Source organism: Monopterus albus, unplaced genomic scaffold (genome assembly GCF_001952655.1).
Source record: "Monopterus albus unplaced genomic scaffold, M_albus_1.0 scaffold127.1, whole genome shotgun sequence".
NCBI classification, from domain to species: domain Eukaryota; kingdom Metazoa; phylum Chordata; class Actinopteri; order Synbranchiformes; family Synbranchidae; genus Monopterus; species Monopterus albus.
In genome coordinates, this window is record NW_018128007.1 from 3625862 (window position 1) to 3647843 (window position 21982).

At 39.7% G+C, this 21982-nt stretch overlaps 2 protein-coding genes across 3 annotated transcripts in view; one reads left to right on the forward strand and one right to left on the reverse strand.

Annotated features, from left to right (window-relative positions):
* On the forward strand, window positions 1-14541 carry LOC109967366 (ATPase H+/K+ transporting subunit alpha). 2 transcript variants are annotated; one of them, XM_020612874.1, is made up of 24 exons: window positions 1-2701; window positions 3706-3810; window positions 4126-4185; window positions 4360-4563; window positions 4695-4808; window positions 4925-5059; window positions 5269-5386; window positions 5576-5844; window positions 5927-6005; window positions 6340-6459; window positions 6657-6766; window positions 6993-7127; window positions 7362-7554; window positions 7770-7945; window positions 8128-8264; window positions 8483-8633; window positions 8929-9097; window positions 9198-9352; window positions 9608-9731; window positions 10137-10282; window positions 10419-10552; window positions 10857-10958; window positions 13403-13494; window positions 13610-14541. In XM_020612874.1, exons 1-24 carry the CDS (start codon window positions 2690-2692, stop codon window positions 13636-13638), a joined length of 3069 nt encoding a protein of 1022 aa, XP_020468530.1. In that variant the 5' UTR covers window positions 1-2689; the 3' UTR covers window positions 13639-14541. The 2 variants fall into 2 exon arrangements, with proteins under 2 accessions (XP_020468530.1, XP_020468529.1); XM_020612873.1 differs by having other exon boundaries at window positions 13403-14541.
* The window catches only part of LOC109967365 (DENN domain-containing protein 3-like), a 17301-nt gene continuing 8550 nt past the window's right edge, over window positions 13232-21982 (reverse strand). Inside the window, exons 21-29 of the mRNA XM_020612872.1 lie at window positions 21563-21692; window positions 21007-21114; window positions 20270-20409; window positions 19344-19489; window positions 19091-19227; window positions 18642-18760; window positions 18084-18221; window positions 17544-17798; window positions 13232-13267 (exon numbers count right to left, since the gene is read on the reverse strand). Coding sequence (XP_020468528.1) covers window positions 17580-17798; window positions 18084-18221; window positions 18642-18760; window positions 19091-19227; window positions 19344-19489; window positions 20270-20409; window positions 21007-21114; window positions 21563-21692 — 1137 coding nt within the window. The 3' untranslated portion in view covers window positions 13232-13267; window positions 17544-17579. The remainder of the gene's footprint in view (window positions 13268-17543; window positions 17799-18083; window positions 18222-18641; window positions 18761-19090; window positions 19228-19343; window positions 19490-20269; window positions 20410-21006; window positions 21115-21562; window positions 21693-21982) is intronic.

The following is a 21982-nucleotide window of genomic DNA, read 5'->3' on the forward strand; positions in this document are numbered from 1 at the left end:
GCAGATAGGCTACTTTGGTTTTCCTCCTGTGATATTTCGTTTCAACACCAATATAATAACACATAGCCGGACTAAATTGTTAAAAGACCTTGGCCAAGATTTGATGAATAGGCTATGCACAATGTCCATCCATCCATCCATCCATCCATTATCTATACCGCTTATCCAGAAAGGGAGTCTGCAGTCGCACTTTATCCCTTTTTATCGGCTAGGATATAGAAATAGTGGCTCCTACATTTCCCATAATGCAAATCAACAAGCTCTTCCTTTTTTCTTTACAATTCTTTTGTTTTGTTCATAGCCCTGACAAATGTATTGACACTGTATCCACTTTGCACTGGATAATGTACACTCCTAGCTTTTCTTCTCACTCTTTTGTTACCCCAGTAACCCCTCTATCCTTTCCCTCCTCACCTGTCTCTTTAGTAAGGTGTAATTAGAGCCGATAAGGTCGAGCTGATAACATTAGTTTCATTACACAGCCACTGTCACTCTACAGTATGTAGTACAGTACATGACGCTCTTAAACATAACTTATCTTACCTGGTTGTTATTTACCCAACATGCAACATGTTCTGGCCAGGAAATGTTAAGAGACAGGGTGACCTTAGCTCATGTTTTACTCATTTATGCAGGACAATGAATTGAATTTATGTTCCCATGTTGTAGGGAGATCTTTTTAATACTAGGCTGTGCGATTGGGTATGACACAAAAAGCTGTATTACAGATTGGTAGGCATATTTTATGATGTAGCAATTTAAGGTCACTTTTGGTAACTGCATCTGAAGAAGTGTGCCTTATATTTTAACATGTACCGGTGTAATGGTCCTATGTCTGAGGTTCTTGTTATAATGTAGACAGGGCTGCTGACACATGACTGGCATGGTTTATCACAGCACAGGCAAGTGTTGGCCCTAAATATCACTGAACAGTTGTTTTCAAAATATTCTCAAGCAATCATTCAGGTCATGAATTATCATTTCATTAGATTCTGTGACCCAAATGCCAGCACAATTCAAAATTTAGGATTAGAAAATGTTTGTCACATTAACTGACAAGCCTTTTAATCCTGTAAACAATGACAAACTGAATATAAGTTGATCATGTTTTCAGATCTTAATAAAATTTGGTCATTAGTGATGTTTATAAATGAACAGTTTATTAGTGAATGCAGGTACTCAGTGGCAGTAATTGGTAACTGATTAAGAAGAGCAGAAGGTGGTGGAAAAATGGATATTTTAGAGTTACTAAATTAGTCATTAAGACTTTAATGTTGTGTTAATTAGTAAATTAAAATTTGAACAGATAAAAGACTAAAAATATACTGTTTTGCAAGTCTAATTTCTTCTCAGTTCCTTTCCTGTCCAGATGCCTTTTTTTACAGTTTTTTATATTTCATCTTACCCACTGCCTCCTTGTAGTTAGTGCAGAGATATGTTTGTTTACTTTAAACAGCATCTGTCAGTCATGCAGAACAGCCTTTCATAGTTTTGCATCCTATGATGTACAGCAGTTATTGCATAAAAAATACACAAAAACATGAATTTATGGGGCCTGGTTCAAATGGTCTTGTTTACTGTTTCTTCTTATGTGAACATCAAAACAACTTTATAAAATCACAATAAATTCAGTTTTTTACTGAAATACCATCTGAGGTTCCTTTTTTTAACATCTGGGTATCACAGCCAGACATGACAGGTGAAGTATAAGTGTATTAATCAAGTGCGATGGTAGTTTGCTGGGTAACCTGTAAACAGCAGGGGTGTGGTTTCAGACAGAAGCATAGTGTTGTCATTAGAGTAAACCTCTTTGGAGATGCTGACACCATTAACATGCCTCTATGTCTGAGGCTACCAGTGACAGCACTGTTAATGAGCCAGGACTGGCAGCAGGTCTGACACCTGATTAATTCCAGTTGCAGGCAATGGTCTCCCTGATGTCGGCTCCCTTTATTTGGCTTTAAAGTGCTGGCACAGCTGTCATGCTGTGCAATGTAAAGGGTGGTGAGAGTTCTTCTCTCTTCTTTTCTATGGCTGCATTTGACCATCAACCCATACTTGGCAGCAGTAAAGATGAGAGTTTTTTTCCCCTGGATTGAAACTGCTGTTTCACTTATTTCAACCTCCAGAATTATTTAGTGGCTGATAGTAGACTGTTGTGCACTGAAAGATTTGGTGTAAACTGTTGCAGTGCAATGTAGTGCAGGCTGGTAGCAATGACATTGGTCAATTTTAACCTTCACTGCTCCTTACTATATCCATTTATCAGGAGAAATTAAAAAAAACATACTCAGGCAAGATAAGTGATACCAGAGAAATACTAGCAACACTTATGATATGGGTGCATTTGTGTGTACAGTATGGCTGGCTAGAGGTGACATTGTTGCTACTTGAGGTACCATTTTACGCAAGCTGTCGTATAAAAGTGCGTGTTTAAACATAAGTGTGTCCACAGGCATTTGTACGCATGTGCATATGAAAAGGGGAGTTTCTGGTATAAAGGGCTGTTCCAGAAAATTTGTCCCGTTTTTGACCATTGTGTGTGTGTGTGTTTGTGTGTGTGAGTGAGAAACGGTGTATGTTCGGCCGTGGACCCTAACTGACAGCCAAAATTTCAGTGGCAAAGAAGGATCGCGTGGTCTGGACCTCCATTGATTTAGGAGAGCAGTCCCCTATCACACCAGCAACCATGACTAAAAAGGTAGGAGACCCAGCACATTGTTTATCATTGGTTATATAGAATATAGAAAAGTTTTTTACTAAACAATGACTTAATCAGATAAAGATTTTTAAAAAGTTATGTTCTGCACAGTTGCACTACTGTGAAAATGAAAGTAGGTTCAACAGTTAAGATGGTTTAACATTAAGGTGTTTTTTCTTACCTTTAATTTAGCTTCCCAGTACGTGAGGTCGTGAATGACTTCAAAGAAGAAATTTTTTAAGATCCGCTGTGACTGTTTAACAAAATGTCACTGAACCGTTAACCTTCTATAATATAGGCAACTTAAAAGATCTTCCTGTTACCTTTTTACTTGTATTATCTTTTATATGAGACTTTGTTAATATAGCACATTTTAATTGTATAATATAGTTTTATTGTAAAAATTATGTACAGTCATTAAAGGTCGTTCAGTCAAAGTCAGTGAATTACTCAGTAAGTGCGGGCAGTTAAATTCCAAATAATTGCTGTCCTCAGTGTAGCCTTTATAGATACTAACCTACTGTATTTCATCTACTAATTATCTAGTTAAAACAGTAGTAAATAGTAAAAATACCTACTTGAGTTACCAACTGCTCACTTTGGAAAGGTGTCTGTGCATTTACAGTAAATAGTCAGTTTTACAAATTTTCCCATCCTATTATTTCAGTGCATTTGTTTTCTCCGGCATTGACATAATATACTCAGACACATGAAGTGTCATAGTTAACTTATTTACTACAAACCAAATGTGTTTTTATGCAAATTTGTACACATAGTCGGATTTAATGTGCTGTTTGAGTGGTCACATGTTCACATCTAGTATAGTTGTGTAATTGAGCAATCTTGTTCATCCATTCCTGCACATCACTAATTAGATGACAGACAGAAAAAAAACATTTTCTTTTGGTATCCATATCATCAAGAATGTCAAGTATTCAGGACAGACAGACGGATTGCTGCATAAATATATGCGTATAAATATTTTCCCGTTTCTGCCTGTTCAGGAGGATTACAACATGTTCGAGGTTGATGTGGACATGGACAAGAAGAAGAAGAAAAAGATGAAGAAGAAGGAGAAGCTGGAGGGCATGAAGAAAGAAATGGATATAGTAAGTAATGACAGCTACTTGAAAAAAAATCTACAGGTGTAGTGAGAGCCATTACATACTCCTGTGCAGTCATTAATCTATTTATTTATGGACTGTTTAGACCAACCTGTGATTTACAGACGCATCAGGGCTACACAGAAGCGAGAAGATGTAACCTCAGTACATTTAAAAAAAAAATAAACAGACTTTTTCCAGCTGCTGTCCAATTACAGCTGCCAAGTTACAACCAAACCTCTGAATAAATGACCTTAAATCCCTCTGATCTGTCCTTTGATAGTGTTCTGAATCAGTTATGTCCTCTGTCTCCTCCTGCAGGATGACCATGAAATTACAATTGAAGACCTGGAAATGAGATACAACACCAGTATCAACAAGGCAAGACATTTGCTTAATAATTGTCTTCTCCTGAAAGATTAATTTTGTTAATTTATTTCCTTTATGTTTTGGCTACGTGCATGTTTCCGGTTTCCTAGCTCAGTTTAGTTTAGTTTTTTTTTTCCCCCAACTATACTCACTCTTTTCATCTGTTTTGCTGTTCTTCATCCACAGGGTTTGACCTCTACCTTTGCCAGTCAGATCTTGGAGAGGGATGGCCCAAATGAACTGAAGCCTCCTAAAGGGACTCCAGAATATGTGAAGTTTGCCAGGCAGCTGGCTGGAGGACTGCAGTGTCTGATGTGGGTCGCAGCTGTCATCTGTTTCATCGCTTTTGGAATTGAACTTGGGAAAGGGGAAATCACGAGTTTTGACAATGTGAGTTTTATTTCCATTTCATACACAGCTTATGTGGATTACTTTATGCAGGAGAGATCAGAGAGAGAAGGAAAGGGAGGAGATATTGTTGGCTAATTGTTTTTCTTGTTACATCTTCTGTCTCATTACAGCTGTACTTGGCCATCACCCTAATAGCTGTTGTTGTAGTAACTGGTTGCTTTGGTTATTACCAAGAATTCAAAAGTACCAACATTATTGCCAGCTTCAAGAATTTGGTGCCACAAGTAAGTTTTGCATAATCAAAAAAATAAGGCCGCTCCACTTCCTTGTTTCCCTCAATCTACTGTGTTTTTCCTTGTGTTAATATTCTTTCACCTTTGCTCCCAATTTCCAAAAACAGCAAGCCACGGTGATCCGTGATGGCCAGAAAAACCAGATCAACGCCAACCAGTTGGTGGTGGGGGATCTGGTGGAGATCAAAGGAGGAGACAGAGTCCCTGCCGACATTCGCATCATCACTGCTCAGGCCTGCAAGGTAGACCACACGTGTGCTGTACATTGTATCAATACATACAGACAGACTGCTTGTTACAACCGTGTTAAACATATCATGATGCAAGTTCAAGCTCAGACCTTCAGAATTGCAGATGTAGTTCAATTCATTATGTAGAGCCTCCTTTAGTACCCTGTTTATATGATGGGAACATGTAAAAAAACCTTTTGTGGATTTACTTTGTGTGTCAGGTTGACAACTCATCCTTGACAGGGGAGTCTGAACCGCAAAGCAGGACTCCAGAATGTACTCACGAGAGTCCACTGGAGACCAGAAACATTGCTTTCTTCTCTACCACCTGTCTAGAAGGTACAGTACAGTAAGCAGCACATCTTGTACATGCATTTACTGTAAGTAGCCTGGTGTAGTCTGATTTATTTAACTATTTAGTTAAGTCTCCATTTGTTTATTTGTAGCATTTGACTGTAAATTCTGCCTTATCCAGGGCCACCATAACAGTAAGCACTGGTGAACGTAAGAACAAACTCTCTTCCCCAGGTGTAGCCACCGGGGTGATCATCAACACAGGTGACCGTACCATCATCGGCCGGATTGCCAGTTTGGCAAGCGGTGTCGGCAACGAGAAGACACCCATTGCCATAGAAATTGAACATTTTGTGGACATCATTGCTGGTCTTGCCATCTTTTTTGGGTTTACCTTCTTTGTGGTTGCCATGTTCATTGGCTATGCTTTCCTGGAAGCCATGATCTTTTTCATGGCTATCGTGGTGGCTTATGTGCCAGAGGGGCTACTTGCTACGGTTACCGTAAGTAGCTATATAATATGTCTCTGTAATATAGTTTATAGCTTGGTATCTTAATGTTTATTTTGGATTAATGCACCAACAGGTTTGCCTATCTCTGACTGCTAAACGACTTGCCAGGAAGAATTGTGTTGTGAAGAACCTGGAGGCTGTGGAGACATTGGGTTAGTATGCCTGCTGTGTTGTGTTCAAGCAGCAATGTTATATAATTTGGCTTAATTGAGAGTGATCATTTGATTTTTTTTGTTCTATTTATTATTTAAAGTTGCAATGTGTAGAACTGTTACGCAATTTTTAGATTTAACCCCTATATCGCCTTTTCCATCCAGCGAAAGTGTTTGGGTCACATATGCATATAGTGTATTCTCATTTACATTTCCACACCTCATGCAGTTTAATAACACACAATACATATAAAAGCAGATCTTGTAAAAATCTGACTTGAGAAGTTAAGCTATTCCAACATAGAAAATATACATGTTTAAACTGCATGTTTAGGCTCCACTTCAGTGATCTGTTCTGATAAGACGGGCACCCTGACACAGAACAGGATGACTGTGGCTCACCTTTGGTTCGACAACCATATCCACGCTGCTGACACCACTGAAGATCAGTCAGGTAAATTCCTGGATAAAAGCCTTGGTTTGTTCAGAGCAATTCCTTTTGAGATCAGTCAGCACTGTTGTTTTAAAATTAAGCTCTTATAAGCTGACTTGTGCCTTGCTATTTTAACTAGTGTGTGTATTTAAAGGATGGATTCATACTATTTTACGTTGAGTAATCTTTTAGTAATGATGGGGTTGTGTGGCTTCCAGGCCAGAGTTTTGACCAGTCATCAGAGACATGGCGTTTCCTGGGGAGAGTGGCTTCCCTGTGCAACAGAGCCACATTCAGACCTGATCAGGAAGGAGTTCCTATTCCAAAGGTACAAATTCATTGTTTTAAGACATTTGTGGTTAATAGCCACAAGTTGTCATGCTTATCTGACTTAATCTTAAACAGCTTGCTCTTGCTTTAATTTCCAATCCAATATAAGTATATAGTTGTTTTGCCCACATTCTGAAAATTTTGGTTAAAAGAAGTCAGTTTACCTTTCTCTTCTAAATTATTATATGACTTGTTCTTATTGTACCTTTTACCATCTCACATAGAGGACTGTGGTGGGAGATGCATCTGAGACAGCTCTGCTGAAGTTCACTGAGCTCACCATAGGGAACATCGTGGAGTACCGCAATCGCTTCAAGAAAGTGGTAGAAGTGCCCTTTAACTCCACCAACAAGTTTCAGGTAAAGGCAGGAAGCGTTGTTGTAAATGGGATTAACATAATCTTTGATCAGTTACAACACTATAATGCAGAAAAACAGTGGACAGATTTATCTAATATTTATGCTGTAATTTGGAACTTCCAACCTTGACACTACTACAGTATAACCTGCGATTTATGGTCTACCTAAGATCACTAAATAATGAATTTTTATTTTACAGTATTAAGCTTCTGTCACGTACATCTCTCCCTCCAGCTGTCTGTCCATGAGCTGGAGGATCCACTGGACCTACGCTACCTGCTGGTGATGAAGGGAGCTCCAGAACGCATTTTAGAACGCTGCTCCACCATTTTGATAAAAGGCCAGGAGCTGCCTCTGGATGAGCAGTGGAAAGAAGCTTTCCAGACAGCTTACATGGACCTGGGAGGGCTGGGAGAGAGAGTACTGGGTTAGAAAGTTCTTCTCATAATATTAATGGGATCTAATTATGTAGCTTGAAGCATTAAGAGGTTTTTTTCTGTGCACGGAGAGCAAAGGGGAACTAACAGTTTGAATCTGACGTTTTGAGCAAAAGCTTTTGTATATTACTCTCATTTAGGTATATGAATTTGCTGGGGTTTTTTTGTTTGTTTGTTTTTTTACAATTCTCTCCTCCACTTCCAGGCTTCTGTCATATCTATCTGAATGAGAAAGAGTACCCTCGAGGCTATCAATTTGACGCTGATGAGATGAATTTCACCACATCAGGACTGTGCTTTGCTGGTCTCATCTCAATGATTGACCCCCCAAGAGCCACTGTACCCGATGCAGTGATGAAATGCCGTACTGCTGGCATCAGGGTGTGTTCAGATTGCCCTACATACACATATACAGCTCAGTTAGGCTGGTTTTGAGTTCTAAAACATAAGTGAGCAATCACTTTTGTAATACAGAATTTTGCAAGCAACTGCATTTTCACTTTGTGAGTTTGTCCTTATTTTCCTGTTTCTTAAATTTTTTATATTTAATCTTGAAATCTCAGGTTGTCATGGTGACTGGAGACCATCCAATTACAGCTAGAGCAATAGCAGCGAATGTTGGTATCATCTCTGAAGGTAGTGAAACAGTGGAAGATATTGCCCAGAGGAAGCGCATACCTGTCGAGCAAGTCAACAAGAGGTATTGGCATCACTGCTGTCTAGTGCCCATCTCTGTGACATATCAGGGAAACTGACTATCTTGTTGCAGTACAATGTCTCACTGTGTGACCACAAAGCAGAACTAATAGAATACCATTACCTTATAAAAATTCACAAGAGTCACTGGTCTGTTGTCTTGATGCATGCGTCATCTATTTATTGTGTGTAACTGTCCATCACTGTGTTGTTTGTGTGCAGGGATGCCCGTGCTTGTGTGATCAGTGGTGGTCAGCTGAAAGAGATGAGCAGTGACGAGTTAGATGAGGCACTACGGAGCCATCCTGAGATGGTGTTTGCAAGAACATCCCCTCAGCAGAAACTGATTATTGTGGAGAGTTGTCAGCGTCTGGTAAATAAGGATAAACACACACAGACCTTACTTTACTACATGTCCTTTTAATCCTTGAGTCACTAATTACATTTATTTGATCTTTTAAGAAAAGAAAGCTAGTTTTCTATGCACTTTTTTTTTTAGTCAAGGGGAGTCACTGCAAAGCTTATGCTATTTCACTGTGGTCCCCTAAGAGGACTGTGAATGGAGCAGCAGCAGGGGAAGGCATTGGTCTGCATGTATTTACATACCCAGTGTGAATGATCAAACTACATTTTCAGACTTGAGAGCTTTCATCTTTCATCCCACCCAGGGTTCTATTGTCGCTGTAACAGGTGATGGTGTGAACGACTCCCCAGCTCTTAAGAAGGCTGACATTGGTGTCGCCATGGGGATCGCTGGTTCAGATGCTGCCAAGAATGCTGCAGATATGATCCTGTTGGACGACAACTTTGCTTCCATTGTCACAGGAGTGGAGCAGGGTAAAGCTGTGTGAATCCACTTTTTACCAGCTCTGGAAGTACAGTAGTTGATTTGTACACTGATCACTCTATGAATTTGTGTGTGTGTGTGTGTGTGTAGGTCGACTTATCTTTGACAACCTGAAGAAGTCTATTGCCTATACGCTAACCAAAAACATTCCTGAGCTGACTCCATATCTCATCTACATCACCGTCAGCGTTCCTCTTCCTCTGGGTTGCATTACTATTCTTTTTATTGAACTGGCCACTGATATTGTGAGTAATAGAAAAGAAATAACTAATTTTTGGTCATTACAGATGCAATTTATTATCATAATAGGTGATAACTGTGTAATATTTGCTTGCATTTCACTGTGACATACATTTTCCATTTCAATTACCACACACCAGCCTTATCCTTTACAGCAGGTGATTTGGCGGAATTAATAGTAAATTAAATAATTAAATTATGTTGCTCACTCCAGTATCTTGTTATAAACTGATGTTTGTTTATTCCTGCCACTCTTTTAGTTTCCCTCTGTCTCTCTGGCTTATGAGAAAGCAGAGAGCGACATCATGCACCTGAAGCCCAGGAACCCTCGACGTGATCGTCTGGTAAACGAAGCTCTGGCTGTGTACTCATACTTCCAGATAGGTGAGACTCTTCTGTGTGTGTGTGTGTGTGTGTGTGTGTGTGTGATGATCAACAAAACATGCACAGTGTATACTACTACTGTATTAGCCTCAGTTACACTGAAGTGAAGTACTTCACATGGACACAAAATAGACAAACAAAAAACAAACTTAAATGTGCATCCAGTCCATGAATGCATGCATTGCCTGCTAATAGACTTTGCTAGACGCTTGTCTTTCTGTTAAGCCCTTGTATAATAAAGCAGATAAGACAATATTTGCAACAGAGTGCACTCAGAATTCTTCTAGAGCTGAACCACTGTTTCATATGAGCTGAAAGTTTTGTCACACAGCCAGTGAGCTAGAGTCATACCTTTTTTAATAAAGTACTGACCTGTCCTTCATTTTTCTCATTTCTCTGTTTTAGGAGCCATCCAGTCTTTTGCAGGCTTTACAGATTATTTCTCCGCCATGGCCCAGGAGGGCTGGTTTCCACTTTTGTGTGTTGGTCTGCGTTCTCAGTGGGAGAATGTTCATCTTCAAGACTTGCAGGACAGCTATGGGCAGGAATGGGTTAGTACAGGCTTGTTCAAACTATGAACATGTGTATCATTTGGGCCTCCTGAAGGTCAAGGGAATATCTGTATTTTCTTTTTTTATTCAACCTACAAACCTAATAACACCTTTGTGTCCTCTCCTCTGCTTACAGACCTACAGTCAGAGGTTGTATCAGGAGTACACGTGCTACACTGTGTTTTTTGTCAGTATAGAGATCTGTCAGATCGCTGATGTGCTAATCAGGAAAACCCGACGTATCTCTGTGTTCCAGCAGGGCTTCTTCAGGTCAGTCAAGACCCATCCCTAACACGAATCACTCAACAGTGTATCTCAATAGTAAAGTGCATTAATATTTACATGGTTAAAACTTTGTGATTTATGAAGGTGAAACTTAGAATGTCTGTGGGAAATTGCTATTGTGTTTCAGGTGATTAAAACTAAAAATGTATCTCATGCATTCATTTGTAAACAGGGGCATCTGGTCCTTTTTTGTTTTTGTCAATCCATTTACATGAAAACAGCTGAGCCTGGACTAACTTGTTGAGTTTAACAAGATTCTAGCTGCATGATTATCTCTATTTGTGTACAGGAACCGTGTCCTTGTTTCCGCCATAATATTCCAGCTCTGCCTGGGTAATCTGCTTTGTTACTGCCCTGGAATGCCCAATATCTTCAATTTCATGCCCATCAGGTAAACACACAAAGAGCCTCATTCACATGGTGTGCAGACCTGGGGGTCACTGCACAAGAGAATTAAGAAATCCAAGATGAGACGAAGCGATGCTTGAACTAGTCTACTGTGTGCATCCTGGCTTAATGTGTTTCACGAAGGTGTAAAGCCAGGTTGAGGAGGTGCGGCCAGGTCTAAGTAATTCTGATGAATGCACATTCACGGCTTTTCTTAACAGACCACGAGTTCGATCACACTTTCACTGATGCTGACATGAAAGCTGTGTTCCAATTGGCTGTGCCAGCACATGCCGGTTAAGTAGTGTCATTAAAATGAACAGACTCCACGTCCAGCTGGCATGAGTGTGGCACAGTGCTGATCAGGTTTTCAAGCACACACATGGAAGATATGTGCGGCATATTTCAGACCCACTGAGCATGCCCGGTCATGCACGCTTATGGGGAAATCAAGTGCATAATCTTTAAAAATGGAAACACGGCCACTGTAGTAACACAGAAGAAGCGTGGCAGATGGTAGCGGACCAACTGAATGCATTAGGTTGCCTAAAATATACATTTTAACAACTGTTCCTAGCTAAAACCATATGTTACTCAGGAAATATACCATGAAGATGAATTACTAACATAAATCCGCAACCTCAATGTGTAAATCTGGTTCATTCTGCCAATGGTGGAACCTGGGTGACATGTAACATAATCCTTCTTATATACCTAAAACTTCTTGTCAGTTAACATAACTCCACAAGTAGAGCTTTAGCAAAGGCTCATTTTGGGTGACTGATCTCTTTGATAACAATAATAATAATAATAATAATTAGCTATTTTTCTCAGTGTTCTATTTAATACAGCCTATGTAATATTAATGTAAGTGTGAATGAGACTGAATTTATTCATGAAAGACATTTTTTAATGAAAAAGTAGGCCTATGTGGCCTGTAGGTCCATGTAGGCTAATGATCAGTGTGACAAGACAATTCCTTGAACTTGGTATTGTAACTGATTTGCTCAAAGTAAAATTAAACACTGGATGATTAAACTTTTTTCATCATCGCATGCACAGTCTTCAACATAGCCAGTATAAGTCAAGTGATTTATCATGTCAACTTTAAGGATTTTGGTGACAGTAATTCCACTGTTATTGTGTATGACCTCATCTAAACAAAGGGCAGGCCATTGTATAGGAAGAAAAACACATACAGTAGTATATACTGACATCACTGAAGACACCTTTGCAGCTATAATATAATTCAAACTTCTAACAACAATATGAACAGCATTCTTCAGTCAGTAACAATGACTATCGCACTTCACAGATTAACTGTAAAAAAAAAAAAAAAGCACTGGTTTCAGATCAGAGTAACTGCTGACACAACAAATAAGGCATCATGATTAATCAAGCCTGGCTGTTGGACCAGGCTAGCTGCACAGAATACATCTCCACAGTAACTTAATTTAACCTGCTTTCATGCAACCGAGTCCTGGATAAATTCAGCCTGGATAACTGGAAAATCCCATCTTAAACCCTTATCTTGGTTTTGTGCAATGCCTCCCAGATTAGAAGGAAAAAGTGGTCTGTAGGTCATGAATGAAATCAGAATCAGCTTTACTGTCCAGATGTGTTGGACATATGAGCAATACGACTTCGGTACAGTGGCTCTCAGTATGCATGTACGATGTTCTTCCATAAAGCAACGAGTAAATAAGACAAGACAGAACAAGAAAAATGTGCAAACAAGAAAAAGAATGTGCATTAGGAAGTACTTAAATATGTGTATATAGACAGTTTAGATGGAAGTTTTAAGATAGTGCAATACCTTGTAAATATACCTGAGGGTTGCCTTTCTGTTACACAGTCATGGGTTAAGTGTTCATCAGAGTGATGGCCCGGGTGAAGAAACTGTCCTTATATCCGGTTGTTTTAGTGTACAGTGACCTGTAGTGCCATCCAGAGGAGAGGAGTTCAAACAGTTTGTGTCACATACTTCCCTGGGGGGCACCTGTGCTGATTGTCCAGGTGCTGGATGTGGTTTTCCCCTGCCTCACCTGCTGCTTCCTGCCTATCAGAAAGCTGGTGATCCACTGACAGCTGGGGGCAGGTACAGTGAGCTGGGTGAGTGTGGGGTTGAGGATGATCATGTTGGAACGCTGAGCTGAAGTCCACAAAAACCCCTGCATAGGTCCCTGGGGAGTCGAGGTGTTGCAGAATGTAATGCAGTGCCATGTGGACTGCACGATCCACTGATCTACAGTATGTGCCTGGTAGGCAAACTGCAGGGGGTCTACGATGTCCTTCAGGTGGGCCAACACCAGTCTCTCAAAGGAAAAGGAAAGCAACAGAGGAAAACATAAATTTCAGACCCACAGGGAGACAGTCTTTGTTTCCCCCCCGTTTGAAACAAAAAACACTATAGTTGTTAGTTCAATATGACATGTTTTCTCTCTCTAGGGTCCAGTGGTGGTTTGTTCCTGTTCCATATGGTATTTTAATCTTTGTCTACGATGAGATCAGGAAGTTAGGAGTCAGAAGACATCCAGGAAGTGAGCTGAGATTCTATATCCTTCCTTCTGACCATTTAAAATCTATCAATCATCAGTAGTATCTCTGCTACACATGCAGGCAGTATTCATTAATCTGTGGCTTGTTATCTCGCAGGTTGGTGGGATCAGGAATTATACTACTGAGACCAAAGAAGCCTTTCCATCTGTATGAAAGAATCACTCAAACTGAATGCTCCAAACCCGGAGGACCTTAACCAATTCTCCAGCATTCATCTGTATTACTTTGTGATCTATGTATTTATTGTCTCTTTTAATTCTAACATTATATTAATATTCGTTTGCCTAAATCTTTTTAACAAACTAAAGTGGTGATCATTTCTTAAAGTTATCACTGAATAATCTGCAGATGTTCCAACTCTGACTATGGCTGCATTGTATTTGTACTAATAAAGAATCTTAAGACTGGTGATGAACTCAAATCAACAACAAAAATAGCAAGTTTTTTTTTTGTATTCTGTAATTCTTGGTGTGTTTTTCTGAATGTTGTATCTTTACTTACAAAGTTGTTAATTGAATATTATGGAATTCACAAATGTAGACATTGTTTCACTTGTGATTCATTCTGGAAAAAGGTTTAATGGTTAATGCTAAATGTTCAGAATTTCCTCACCAATCTGATATCGATGTGTCGTGTCTGTGAAAAAAAAAAATGTAAAGAGCTGTTTCATTCAATTTGGATTTTTTTTTCTGAAGAATTGGTGCATCAATGATGAATTGATAAGTTAAATGCACATTTGGAATTAAACTGAATGAGTCAAATACAGCAGGGCATTGCTGCATTAAAAAAAATTTAAAGGTATAATATATTTTTAATTATAGTGCCTGCAGCACTTCAGCAACACTAGAGATGCACAGAGTCTCTGGCGAGGCATCCAAACCCAGGGCTCTATTGTGACATCTCTCTGCTGAACAGCCTCAGTGTCTTCTTTGGCCACTTTGAAACACAGAACACACCAGCACAGAAGACCAACCCCTCCCCCAGGAGAGCAGGTTGTGTGTCTGTCCACAGTCAGCGTGAAGAAGACCCTCTCCAGGATTAACCCACACAAGGCAGACTTTTTTTTTTTTTTTTTTTTTTTTTTTTTATTAATTCCAAGCATATAATAAAACAGATAAGGGAAAAGAAATCATAATCAATATATACCTCAAAACAACCAAAGAAAACCCAAAAAAGAAAAAAGGAAAAAAAAAATGTCTCATGATGATAAATGATCATTACATGCTTGCAAAGAAGTAGAAAGAAGTGATACTTATCTAGTTCTACCCCTGATAATCCAAACTATGATTAACCCAACTCAAGTGTTAAGCTAAACAGCTACACTGGTTAAATTCCCGCGGCCCCGAATCACTGCATTCCTTCCAGCCAGAAATCACAATTACACAATTAATAACCAAATTATATACAATAAATTATTCATATCCCACCCATAAATATACCAATAATATGATAATATCATTACACTTCCTGTATCCAATACCTAGCTATGCAGACCTTTTTGTATTTGTTCTTAAATTGTTTTACACTTATACATTTTTTTAAATCATCACCCAATCTATTCCATAATTTTACCCCACACACAGATATACAAAAACTTTTCCTAGTTGTACGTATAACCTGAGTTTTTAAATTTAGGTGGCCCCTCAATCCATAACCACCCTCTTGATCAACAAACAAACCCCGAATACCACTTGGCACCAAATTATATCTAACTTTATACATAAATACAGCAGATTTATATTCTACTAAATCAAAACATTTAAAACAAACCTGATAGTGCAAATGATGAATTCGTATGATCCCTGTAACCAAGTCCATAAACAATTCTAATGGCCCGTTTTTGCAATATAAATAATGGCCATAATGCACTTTTATATGTATTACCCCAACACTCAACACAATAGTCCAAATAAGGTACAAACATGGAACAGTAAAGAATATGGAGTGACTTCCAATCCACGATATTTTTAACTCTAGCCAATATAGATATACTTTTAGCCAATTTATTATGTATATATTTAATGTGAGGTTTCCAACAGATTTTATCTTCAATGTTTATACCTAAAAATTTTGTTTCATAAACTCTTCCTATATTGGCATCCCCCACCCTTACTTGAATCTGATGATTTGATCTTCCATATCCAAACAACATGAACTTAGTTTTTTTCAAATTTAATGATAACTTATTCCTGTCACACCATTTCTTCACCTTATCCAATTCCAGAGTAATCAGACCCAAAAGTTGCTGTAGGTCTTCCCCAGAGGCCCATACAGTAGTACCATCAGCAAATAATACAAAGTTCAATAATTCAGAGACATAACATATATCGTTTATATACAATATGAAAAGTTTGGGGCCCAAAACTGACCCCTGTGGGACCCCACATACTATATCCAAAAAAACTTCAATTATTATGAAGTGCTTCGAGTGGCTGGTCATGCAGAATGTCAGGTCCATACTTCCTCCCTCTCACGACCCATTTCAGTTTGCATACAGGTCAACCAGGTCCACAGAGGATGCCATTACTGCTGTTCTCCATCCAGCCCTCACCCACCTAGATTCAAAAAAGTCTTGCATGCGAATGCTGTTCCTAGACTTCAGTTCAGCATTCAACACAATCATTCCCTAGCAGCTTACACAAAAACTTGGACACTTGGGAATCAAAACCTCTCCCTGCAACTGGGTGCTGGACTTTCTAACAGGGAGGCCACAAAATGTTCAGGTCAGCAGCAACATCTCCAAGACCATCACGCTGAGCACTCATTGCTCTTCATACTGCTGACCCACGACTGTATGCCAACCTACAGCACCAACCACATTGTCAAGTTTGAAGATGACACGACTGTAGTTGGCCTCATTACCAACAACAGTGAGGCCAACTACCGGAGTGAGGTGTGCCAACTGGTCCAGTGGTGTAAGGACAACAACCTCTCCCTCAATGTGGGGAAGACTAGAGATATCATTGTGGACTTCAGGAGAAAATCTCTAAAGCATCCACCACTGACCATCGATGGTGCTGTAGTGGAGAGAATGAGTGGTACCAAATTCCTGGGGGTGTACATCTCTGAGAACCTCTTCTGGACCTCAGAGAGCACAACACTGGCCAAGAAAGCTCAAACATGCCTCTACTTTCTCCGCAAACTGAGGACAGTCAGTGCCCCACGCTCCATCATGTGCTCCTTCTACCAGGGCACCACTGAGAGGGTCATCACGGTGTGGTACAGAGCCTGTACTGCCTCCTGCAAAAGGACCCTGTAATGCATAGTGAAAACAGCCACTAAGATCATCGGCGCCCCTCTGCCTTCCCTTATAGACATCTTCAACACCCGCCTCACCTGCAGAGCCATCAGCATTTCTGATGACACCTCCCACCCCTCACACTCCCACTTTAGACTCCTGCCTTCAGGGAGAAGGTATCGGAGTCTTCAGGCCAACTCCACCAGACTTTTTCATAAGCTATTATGCATCTCATCACCAACGCCCCTGGTGATGCTGACCACCTGACAATCTTCTGGTTATTATTTGCACTACTGTCACTGATTAGTTACAATTTAGTTTTATCCTAATGACCTTAATTTAGTTTCCTTATTCTATTTTATTCGATTTTTATTCTATTTTAGTTTCCTAAATGGTATGGCATTCAATACTAGGTGAGAGAGAAATGGTATATCAATTTTCTGTATGTCCTGCACATATGGTGAATTGACAATAAAAATCTTTGATCTTGATCTTGCAGTGACAGCTACATAAAGGTTGTAAAGCAGGAAATAGCAACATGTCACAAAAGATAGTCAAATCTACTCCCACAGACCAAAGACATGCAGATTAGGTTTCTTGGTGACTCTAAATTGCTCATAGGTGTGAACGTGTCTGCTTCTGTGTCAGCCCTGTAAATGACCTGCCGGCCAGTGTACACAACCCCTTGCACAATGTCAGATGGAATAAGCTTCAGTCATTTGTCATTTCTTGTGTATGACCTCACAGATGCCTTTTTTCCTTCATCTCTCAACATGCTCCACCCATGCCTACCTCTTTCCATTTAAGTGCTTTCTTCACCTCTGGTCTCTACTCGACTTTCCAGATGGCGATTTTGCCATCACGCCGTGCAGCACCACTCAGGACATAGCGATCCTCAGCAGAGCAGAGTGTCTGAATGCTGTCTGAATGTGCCTGCAGCTCCTTTGCCACTGTGAGACTCTCTGGGTCCACCACTAATACCCGACTTCTCAGCTGACCGTGCCACTGACCTCCGACACTGCTCCATCCACGGCAGCCCACCCAGACCTGAGAAGACGACAGGGCATTAAGGAAAGGCAGCAATATGTAAGTGATGAAGGTCATACAAAACAGAAAAACACTTCTTAATTTATATATAGCCTTTTCCAGCTATTATCCAGCTACTATTTATAATAATAGCAGCAAATCTGCTGATTTTATCGATTGTCTTTTATATATAAAATATCAAACTTGTGAAAAACAGCAGTTAACTATTATTTTCCACAACTCACGTTGACATCCGAAAATGTTAAAACAAGATAATTTTGTGACCCGATATGTATCATTGCTCACCTGGTCCTTGACTCGAATCATACAGGTGACTCCTGAACTGCCTTGCAGGGGGATTCTCTTGTACGGATGCCTGTGGTTGTCAGTCTGCCAGAGACACAGCTCCCCCGAGTCTGCACAGCCTGTCCACACTTGACCTCGCTGTACAAAACATACACAAAAACTGTCAAGTGACTTATATAAAAACTGAGACAATAAGCATTTTATCTGTAGCCAGCAAGATTTTATGAAAACCAAAATCTTTAGTGGTAAAAAGAAAAAAAAAGTATGTGTACAGTATACTGTATATACACAGTAGGTGTTGGGGAGTGTTGTCATTAAATACTGTACTTGAATCCCTCAGTTTTAGAGGTTGCAGTGACTTCTGGTTCCAGCTATGTAATAAATGTCTAGATGCCAAAATAATGAGAGTATTATGTGAGCTGTACAAAATTGTTTCATTCACTGACTGACACACCTGGCTTATTGGCTGAAGCGTAGACTGTGTGTCTGACTTGCTAAACAACTTGGCTGCTACCTTGCTTAATATATTCTCAAACTGGATGAGGATTGCCAAGTCACCTCTGGAATGACAATGAAGGTACTGAAGCTACTGGGAATGCTCCGCAGGTGGTCAGGAAGTGCCATTCTTCGTTGTGGTGTCCCATTCTCATTCAGTTCCACAATGCTGTCACCACAACCTGGACATACAGACACTTCTGTTTTTTTGTTTAGCTTTATGAAGACATATTCACACAGGGGTAAATGTCTTATAGCTGTCATGCATTTTACACACCACCATAATACAAGTGCAGTTATAAAGGAATAAAAAGCCACACTGTCAGTCGGTGAACAGCAAATGTTCAATGAAGTGCAAAAAGATGAGATTGAAGATTGTTTTTAATGTTACAGGTTATTGTGACAAGCGGAGTATTATGTTTACCCAAGTGAGGGAGCACTAATTTTACATACAAACTTAATGCACTAGAAAACAGGTTAAGATTTGAATGCAAAAAAGACTGTGTACTTACAGCACCACAGTGTGCCATCATACATCTGTATAGACGACAGACGGTCACAGCTGAGGCTAAGCTGTCGCTTCACTTTGAGACTGGCTGAGTCCCACTGTAGTATCATCCCATCACAGCTGCAGGAGTACGTCTGTTGACTGGGAAAGGAAAAGAGAGAAAACCCTGATAAAGATGCTTCTAAGTAGAAAGAAATTTCTAGGACTTTTCATGTGTGATGTTCAATAACTGGTAACGGCCATAATCATGTCTCTACCAGGTGTCCACTGTGAGTCCAGTCACTTCATGTCTGTGCTCAGTTAGCTGTTTGTTGCAGGACATGCTGTGATTGTCAATGATGTAGATTACAGAGTCCTGAGAGCCAATCCACACCTGCTCCTGGACCAATCCCAGCATGCAGTTCTGCATGGAAGAAGATGTTACATGGGATCTCATTCTCACATCCAAACTAACAGACTCAAAAACAATATCATTATGTATATACCGTACATACATACATTGTGTATTAAAGTGTAGAATTTTAACATGTGCATGTCAACTTTGCAGCCTTTAGTGACAGTATTAACAAAAGTGTGATGGATCTAAGCCAAGGAGCTGAAAGAGCGGTCTCTTTTTGTTCAAATAATGTTAAAACCCAGCTAATTGTGTAAATTCTGCATGTAGCAGCACCAGGCTGGCATACGGTACTGCATACATTTGAAAATACATGGTTTAAAGAAGTACTCTACTAATTTACCACTGCACTCTCCTAAGTCAGAATTGGTGCATTTTTTGCATTAAAAATCAATGCAGCAGAACCCCAGATACCATCTCCTTTATTCCATGCATTCTTCTTAAGCATGAAATTCTGGGCCCTGACTGCTGACAGTTCCATCAGAGAAGGGGTTTGTTATGCTAGTAGCGGCTAATGTAGCTTCAGAGAGATGAACAGCACAGGGGCAGAGGTCTGGTAAGCTCTCTGCTTTGCAGCACCACACTCACAGATATTCTTTCCCATTTCCAAATGTGTTGTTTTTAGCCATAAGTGAATTTATCAAAATGTAATTCTGTAGCTATATACAGCTTTATAGAACTCTTCACATACAGTATGCAGCAGTACCCTCTGAGACCTATAAGCAAACATTGATGTGTAAAACTGGCAGAGTTTCCCTTTAAATAACTGTTACTTCTAACTGCTCTCACCAGTTTCGACTCTCCAACCTGGATGCTGTTTTGCACCATGGACCAGGTAGTTGCATCAAACACAACCACTTTGCCCCCGCTGAGAGCCACCCACAGCTTCGGGTTCATGTCACCCTCTGAATCACTGGATGTCAGATGACCTGGAGAGAGCCAGAGAAAGGGACAAAGGGGGAGAGAGCAGTGCACAGCTGAACCGTGAAAAAAAAAAAAAAAAAAAAAAGTAAATACTGCTCAGCAGGGCACAGACACTGGCCCGGTATTCACAATCATCTTCAGTGGCAATGGCAATACTTAATATACATAGAAAGGATATCAATCAGTTGACCTTGAGAATTTTACATGTAAACCTATCAATTTCAACCTGAGCGACAAGAAGTTTGAGAGTTTCAGAGTATTGATACCAATATGCAAAATAATGCCAGACCTGAGTGCTCATGAAGACAACTTACTAACCCTGACTAGCTGACAGTCTCTGTCTTGTGACTGTAACAACCAGTGAACACCAGCCCTACAGTTATACAGTGAATTAAACACAGAGAATAAAGCTTACAGCAAATGTGAAATCCTCAAACAGCAATTCAGTTTGTGAACACTGATTACCTTTAAACATCTAAATGGATTATCGCTGTCCAGGCAAATGGTTCGATACTCATATATTTGAATATTTCCATGCTAAAATACATGATAGTGTCAAAGTACTAAAAGATTTTAAAAAATCATGTTGGTCTACATCGTACCTGGTGTGTATAGTAACACATGTACAGTTTGAGGTTCAGTCAGGTCAAGTGATGGGTTGATCTTGTGTTTTAGAGTTTCGGAGGTAGTTCCGGACATCATCATGGGCACTGCCCATAAACACGCACAATGAATTAATGAATATGAGCAAGAGTGAATGGAAAACGGTGAAAACAGTAAAAAGAGACATGAGAGAGAGTGAAAGAAACAAAAAAAATAAGAACTAAAACAATCAGTTCATAAATCAATAAGCCTGTTGACAGAAAATTAACAAGTAACTACTGTTAAAATCAATTATGCAAGTTATTTATCAAGCAAAAATGCCAAGCATTCTCCTATTCCAGTGATTAATTCAGTAATCAATAGACAGATTCGTATCCATAATAAAAAGTTAGTGAATCATTAATTAGATTAGTTGCAGTTCTCTAAAGCATAACTCAGACTTTAAATCAGAATGTCTATAAGCACAATTATAAACTTTAATTTAACCAAATATTTTATGTGAACAGAAAAAAAAGAACAAGAACCAGAAGAAGCAGCACAAGAGTGAGCCCAGACCTTCATGTCTGATCTTGTCAAAGTAGGCCAGCTTTGAGGCAGCATGGATGGACCTCTGGGTCTGCAGGCAGCCCATGACAGCATTCATTAACAGGACGTTGGTCAGAGCCTGAGTCATGTACTGAGGGTCCTACAGAGATGTAAGTAAACCTGATGTTCAATGACATATAGACAAAAAAGTAAGAATATCATCAGTGGCCATTTTACATTACAGAGTAGGCCAGCATGCATCATTTGTTTACCAGTCAGCAGCAGCAAAGACCACCAGAAAAGTAATGGTGAGGTCACACTTATACCAGTCACAGGTCATAGCTCACCATCGTTCAAACGTGACCTGTGAATCTGCACAGTGGACTAATGGAAACACCACTGTCTTGATGGATCTTGTGTTTTTAAAAGAAAAGGCTAAGAGGTCATCCC

Excerpts from the sequence above, each read along its gene's own strand:
- LOC109967366 (XM_020612873.1), top strand. Across the intron at positions 6,006-6,339 it reads GGAGGCTGTGGAGACATTGG|GCTCCACTTCAGTGATCTGT; the intron begins GTTAGTATGCCT and ends CTGCATGTTTAG. Across the intron at positions 10,283-10,418 it reads ACAGCTATGGGCAGGAATGG|ACCTACAGTCAGAGGTTGTA; the intron begins GTTAGTACAGGC and ends CTCTGCTTACAG.